This window comes from Cornus florida, unplaced genomic scaffold, assembly GCF_030987335.1.
Source record: "Cornus florida cultivar Cherokee Brave unplaced genomic scaffold, ASM3098733v1 CherokeeBrave_3.0.0_Hap2_Chr02, whole genome shotgun sequence".
Lineage (NCBI taxonomy): Eukaryota > Viridiplantae > Streptophyta > Magnoliopsida > Cornales > Cornaceae > Cornus > Cornus florida.
Genome location: NW_026775572.1, coordinates 22,228,734 through 22,236,146, shown reverse-complemented (window position 1 = coordinate 22,236,146; position 7,413 = coordinate 22,228,734). Strand labels below are relative to the sequence as shown.

At 36.5% G+C, this 7,413-nt stretch overlaps 1 protein-coding gene across 1 annotated transcript; it reads right to left on the bottom strand.

Annotated features, from left to right (window-relative positions):
• Nucleotides 1-224: 224 nt before the first annotated feature.
• Nucleotides 225-908, bottom strand: LOC132295825 (uncharacterized). The gene has a single exon (XM_059794098.1). It carries the CDS (start codon nucleotides 906-908, stop codon nucleotides 225-227), a length of 684 nt encoding a protein of 227 aa, XP_059650081.1.
• Nucleotides 909-7,413: the final 6,505 nt, after the last annotated feature.

The following is a 7,413-nucleotide window of genomic DNA, read 5'->3' as shown; positions in this document are numbered from 1 at the left end:
ATTAATAAAATGAACACATTGTATTGCAGACATAAACGAATCAAGTTTCAAACTCGTTCAAAATGAGGATTCTGATGCAGATATAATTTTGATATTCACAATTGCCTTTGAGTCAATGTATTCACTTAAAAAGAAAAAAAGAGAAGCAGTAGACACAAGTCTAATAATATGACAAAATGAGTAAAAAATTTATCTCACCTCTCTTCCTACCCTTTCCTGGTTTCTCAAAATCCATGCTGCTTCTTGAGTTGTTCCTTGTAAATAGCTGCATCTCCTTTACTTTTTCTGCAGGCTAATTCACATTGTTGATTCCCATTATCATCAAGTGGAAAAAGACTCTTTCCAACATCAAGTTGAATTAAACTCTCCACATAAGAATATGCACAGAAGGTCAGATAATTTGCATTGATTCCTAAATCGTTGGCTCTTTGGGTCTCAAAATTATAAGATACCAAATCATTCATGAGGTTCACTTTTAGCTGTTCACCACTCCTTCCCAAGCGTAGCAGCTTACCTACTATGCCCCGTGAGTTAACAGTAAATTGTTTTGTCCAAGAACCCATTTTGCCACAATCCATTGTCCATATTTCACAACCTTCACTCCCTTCAAATCGAAAAAAACCGAACAGTAATTTCCCCCAAACAGGGGTGCAAGGATAACTACATTTAGCATCATCTGGCAGCATTGCCTCCTCAAAAACCTCATCACACAATTCAAAACGCAAAAGTAAAAAATCAAAACCCCCCTCAGTTTTCTTCAATCCAATCCAATATGCTGCTCCATTCACAATTGCAGGTCTCGTACCAGCAAAATAACATGAAGGGGCAACATCAATTCTTCTCCAACAGTCAGTGCTTAGACTATAAACCTCAGTTAGGAACTGATTTCTGTAGGGTAAATATCTCATGCCCCAAACACAAAATCCTCACTACCTTGTTGTCATTAACTCCGGGATGGAACCCAAATGCTAGATAGGTAGTCGAAGAATGATGCAAATTGGAGTCCACAATTAGAGAATTAGGGAGGGTCTTTATAAGTGCTGGGTTCCAAAAGCATATGGCACCTGTGTGATCATTAGACAAGCATATGAGCCCATTACAGGACCCCTGCATCGAAAAGATAGTTCAGATGTGAGGGAAGCTCCGGCTCAAAATACTCTCGAAAAGATTCATCATCGTAACGTATTGAATAACAGTTAGATTCGTAGCTAAGGATGATATAACTACTGTTTTGGCTTGAGGTTTTGAGATGTATTTGAATAAAAGTAGGGTCAGTGATTGGAGAATACCATGATTTGCATACTGACCTCAATCAGAGAAGTGATTTTACAGGCAGTCTAAGGAAGATCTGAATCAAGATTTCATCATGGAGATAGTAAAGATTGGAATTTGATTCTGCTCTGCTACTAGTTGCCATTTTTTTTTTGCCTCGCTTTGCTGCTGCCAACTGGGGGATAATAAGAAACCCTACATTTTGATTTTAAATCTAGAGACAGGAACTTTTATAATCAGACACTTGTGGACTCCTAGCGTTCGTGGGATTCGTTGCTTTGATTGTAAGCTATTTGTAACTTAAATATGTTTTGTAATCTTGTGAAAAAGAAGCAGAGTCCTAGTCCCACACAAAAAGCTATTTTGAATAAGGGTTAAAATTCCAAAAAAAAATAATAATAAAAATAAAAAATAAAAATACCCCATCTCCCAGTAAAATTAAAAAATCTCTTGGACTAACAAAACTTAAGCTATTCCAAATCCGTGACCGAGCCATTAAATGGGTTGTGAAATGTTAAAATTTAATGTTACTATTTAATATTAAATTAAAAGCTATAATTATTATTTTAAATTACAAAAATATTAATTAAAAGCTATTAAATTAAATTTGACTTGCCTAGGAAGTCACAGTAGTGAAAGGTAATGTACTCATGAGTTAAATTTGTAGTATAAGATTTTGTTTATAGAAAAAGATGGGCCAACCATACATCAGCAGCTGATGCAGTATAACAGAAAAGAATCAAGACATTAAAGTTAACTTATGAATAGATTTTATTTTTTATTTTATAACTTACAACTTGTGTACAAATTTTATTTTTTATATATAGTAACATAACTTGTTCTTAAAAGGAAATTGTGTAGGTCAAATGGATGAGAAGTTGAACACCACAACTTTTAATGACAGCATTGACTGGCAACACAGTCCAGGTAGTTTAGGTAGAGACAGCCTTGCCTAAGCTTCCTAAACTACTACAAGCCTGAGCTGTCAGCACTGCCTACATGTCCTGAACTTGCCAAAGCCTGAGTTGCCCACTATACCAAAGTCAGGAGCACAAAAATCGCTTGGGGAGATGAATCATGCAAAATTCTGTCGGTTAGTTATGTTTTAATGCCCTGCTCCTGATATGTTTAAATTACAGGTGAATTTTATTTGAATCAATCGAAAATGCAAGAAATCACTACACAAGCATACAAGCCTATTCTCTGCTACATTGGTCAAGAAATCACTAGACAAACATGCAGACATTCTCTCTTCTACATTGTTGGATTTGATGCTAGTTAAACGTGCTATTTATATAATTAAGATTATCTATGTTATCCTCATTACTCGTATGACCTCAAGGTGGTAAGAATTTCCGCCACACATCAAAATAAAAAAAGACCTTACAAAAAATGCAAAACAACTGAATTAATTCTTTATTTTGGTGAACAAGACTACCAACTAGATGCAGAGGATGAGCTTCTTCATCAATATTAATAGAACTCGCCATTCATGCTCCAAAAGGTATACATGAAGTCAAGTACACCTTCACATTATAGGCGTTGACAGCATATCTAGTTAATATTTGTATTGCATACAAAAAGGTAATATACTAACAGAAAAGGACATTCAGAAATTCGACAGGCATGGATCCAAGATCCTTAGCTTGCTTGTTCTCAAGATTGTAAGACACCAAACAATTTTTGTGATTTAGTCGCAGAATTTCACCGTTCCTTCTAAAGCCTATCTCACTCCAATCATTCACATTCCCTTCTGAAAAACGAAATGTAAATCGTTTTGTCTAAGTTCCCACTTAACTACACTCCATTGTCCACACATCACACTGATAAATTTTAGCCTCCCAAAAATTATAAAGATAGAGTGATTCCCCTAATACCGCAATTTCTGGTAGTCCATGCTGAGTACCGTCTGGCAGCATTATCTCTCTAAAAACTTCATCACCCAAATCGAATTGCAAAAGGGTATAAAGAGAGTTCTCACTTTTCCCATTCCCATCTGCAATCCAATAGGCAGCTCCATTCATGATTTCAGGTTGGGCACCAATACAAATCCTACATGAAGCGAAGGTAACACTAGTAATTCTTCTCCAAGAATCTGTGCTTAGACTATAAACATTTGTTGAAATATCTTTATTATTTTTATTTTTATTAGCTGTTTTTAGCCTTTTATTAGGTGTTTTATATAAGATCCCTATAATCATGGGATCACGTAGATAAGATCCCTGTAATTATATAAGATTCCCATAATCATGGGATCACGTAGATTTTGACATATTTTCAGTCTTTCTTTGATTTGGTTTCCTTTCTTTGTGTCCAATTCTTGTATATAAATATAGCTCTTGGCTCTCGGTTTGAGTAAGCCAAAACCCAAAACTACTTCTTTTTGGTATCAAAGCAAAACAAAATCCTTCGCCTCCCCATTTTCTTACCCAACGCCACCACCTTCTCTCTCCCTCTCTCCATTTTCCCTCATCTCCGGCACACCTCCATCTCATCCCAGCCCTTGCGTCGGACCCCTCGGGTAACCCTCTGTTTTTGACTCCTTTTTTAGGAGAATTCCCTTAGGTTTTATGAGCTAAGTGTTTTTTTTTTTTTTTCTTTTCTTTTCTTTGTGGGCTGCCGGTGTTTGTTCAGCAGCATATTTGGAGAAAAGCACCGATTTTTCCAGCCTTCTTTTTCGCTTTCCTCCCTCTTCGACGTGTGGACCAGCCTTAGTTTGGTACTATGAGTGATTCTAGTAGCAAAATGACACTTTATCTTAGGGTCGTGGCCGCACTGCCGTAATAACCGATACTATTGGTGGGTATACTACTCCACATATTGTTGTCCCTCCTGCTTCAAGTCCTCCCAGACCATCTTTTCAGGACTTCAAATAGTTACACTCCCAGATTGGTCAACTTCAGGAGCAGTTCGAAGTTTTATCTACCAAGGCCGGTTCTTCTACTCCCACAACTACTATAGCTACAGGTACTCCATCTGATTATCATGTTAAAGCGGGAAAACCTACTTGGGTTCTGAATTCCGGAGACAATGATCGCATGACCAGTGAGTTGTCATTATTTTCTACTCCCGTTACCCCTATTAATTAGGCTATTAGTCTAGCAGATAGGTCAACCAACCACCATTATTCGTAGCAAAGGAAATGTTCATATATCCCCTGAATCCCTAATATTATTTTGCTATCTGTTCTTTATGTTCCTAACTTTGCATTTAATCTTCTATCGGTTAGCAAACTTGCCAAATCACTAAATTGTACAGTGATTTTCTTTCCTCATTACTGTCTTTTAAAGGACCTGTGTTCGAAGAGGATTTTTGCCAAGGGATATGAGCACGATGGCCTCTACTACTTTAAGGATCCTCCACCGACACATCCTCCACTTGCTTCAAGCCTTTAAGCCTCTGTTCTTCCAATTTTCAGGTCTTATGATTTTTCTTTTCAGACTTCAAGTTTATGGCATGCTATCCTTGGGAATGTAGACTTTCAGTATTTATGTCTACTTTTCCCTTCATTAATAAGGTTACGGTTAGCCTAGTGACACTCCTAATTATGTTGATGGCACTAAAAACTTGTGTGGATGGCACTACATACTGGGGCGGAGCTAAGGGTGGGCCGGCAGGGGCATGGCCCCCTAAACTTTCTTAAAAGCTTCATTTATACCTCTAAATATTAATTACTTTGTATATATCACTCCTAAAATTTATTAAAAAATTCAATTGGCCCACCCCTTTCTTTTTTTCAAAACACTTGTATATTGACCCAAAATAGAGAATTTGAAAATAAATTTAGTTTGTGTCTCCTGAAAATTTAGTAATTTTTCAACTTGGAATCTTTTAACTATATTTTTAAGGCTCAAATTTAAGAAATTTTACAATTGGTGTATAAAATTTTCTCATTTTAATTACATAGTGCAAACCCGGCCCCCCAACCTCAAATTTCTGGCTCTGCCCCTGACTACATACATCGATGAAGATAGCTAGAGTTGTCTGAAATCCGCTTATACAATTTACAATCTTATGGGTACATGCCAAAATGGTGTCCTTGGACATGGAACTCTAGAAGGTTGAGACTATTTAGACTTGGCAACATCCCAAAGCATATAACACTTCCTTATTTTTATATACCTTTTAAAAAATAAAGCTTAAAATCAGGATATTGCACAACGCTCACTGTCTGCATATGATAATTCAACAACATCATATGTACTTGGAGAATTAACACATTGTATTGCAGACATAAACGAATCAAGTTTCAAATTAATGCTGGCCACTGTAGCAGTGAAAAATATCACCGTACTCTCCATGTAAGAATATGCACAGAAGGTCAGAAAATTTGCATTGATTCCTAGATGCTTGGTCTTAAAATTATAAGATACCAAATCATTCTTGAGGATTAGTTGTAGCAGTTCACAGCTCTTTCTCAAGCCTATTAGCTTCAAAGATATGTCCCGGAAATTAATAAATAGTAGTAAATCGTTTTGTCCAAGAACTCATTTTGCCACACCACACTCCATTGTCCATAACAGGCACTCCCATCCAAATTACAAATTCCGAAAAACTATAGTGATTCCCCCAAAACTGGGTGTATGGATAACAGTATTGAGCAGCATTACCTCCACAAAAACTTAATCACCCATTTCGAAACGCACAAGTAAATAACCAACCAAAACCCACATCAGTTTTCTTCATTCCAATCCAATATGATGCTCCATTCACAATTGCATGCAGGTCTCATACCAGCAAAATAACATGAAGGGGCAACATCAATTCTTCTCCAAGAGTCGGTGCTTAGACTTTAAACATCCATAGGATCTGATTTTTGTAGGGTATATGCATCTCATGCCCCAAGCACAAAATCCTCACAATCTTGTAGTCATCAACTCCGGGGTGGAACCCAAATGCGAGATAGGTAGTCCTATGATGATCCAAATTGGGGGAGTTGATAAATAGAGAATTAGGGAGCGTCTTTACCATAAGCATTAGCTGCCAGCAGTGCCTACATGTCCTGAACTTGCCAAAGCCTGAGTTGCCGACTATACCAAAGTCAGAAGCACAAAAACTGCCTGAGAAGATGATTCATGCATTTCTGTCGGTAAGGTATGTTTTAGGCCCTGCTCCTGATATGTTAAAATTACATGTGACTTTCATTTAAATATACCCAAAATGCAAGAAATCACTAGACAAGCATACAAGCCTATTCTCTGATACATTGGTCAAGAAATCACTAGACAAACATACACACCTTTTCTCTGCTATATTGGATTTGATGCTAGTTCATTGTGTTCTTTATATAATTAAGATTATCTATGTTATCCTCATTACTTGTATGACATCGGGGCAGTTGGAATTTCCACTACACATCAAAATGAAACAATTAAGACCTTCCAAAAAATGCAGATAACTGAATTAATTCATACTCCAAGAGGTGTGGACAGAATATCTACTCAAAAGGGTAGTTGTTGACAGCATATCTAGTCTATTGCATACAAAAAGGAGTGCTTCTTTCTTGTGCCACTGCATGCCTTTGATTGCTTAGGATCGTCATTTTATAGTCTTTTTTGAAGTCTTTTGTTAGTGACTGAGAAGTGTACGAGACGGTACAAGATCGAAAAATGAAGCCAATATTAATATACAGCAGGACACGAAATGAGTTTTGCATTTTGGTGCAGTCCTGGCAGGCAACATGCCACCTGCATCTGGTATTTCAGCTATATAAAGGTAACTTGGAGAACTAAAAAGTTAACATTACACAACCTACTTTTAATTTGCAGACATAATGACCCAATCTTCAAGTTCATATTGTTCAACCGTAGCAATGGCAATAGATTATCATTCAAAAAGGAATTTGATTCAAATTTAATTTTCAAATTAAATCATTATATTTGAACTCCAAAAATAATAATAAAAATAATAATTAATAATAATAATAAAACAGCAGCAGCAATGAACACAAGTCTAATCATATGACAAGATGAGTAAATAACTTATCTCACACCTCTTCTTCTTATCGTTTCTTGGTTTCTTTAATTTTTTTATATTGATACCACCCCTGAAAATCCAGCTGCTTCTTGAGATGTTGTTTTGCTAGTGAATTGTTGCATCATAAAAATCTGCTAGGTCACAATGTACGTCAATTTCTGTTGA

Bases quoted from the DNA above. Each gene is read 5' to 3' on its own strand.
- LOC132295825 (XM_059794098.1), bottom strand. From the start codon at position 908: ATGAGATATTTACCCTACAGAAATCAGTTCCTAACTGAGGTTTATAGT.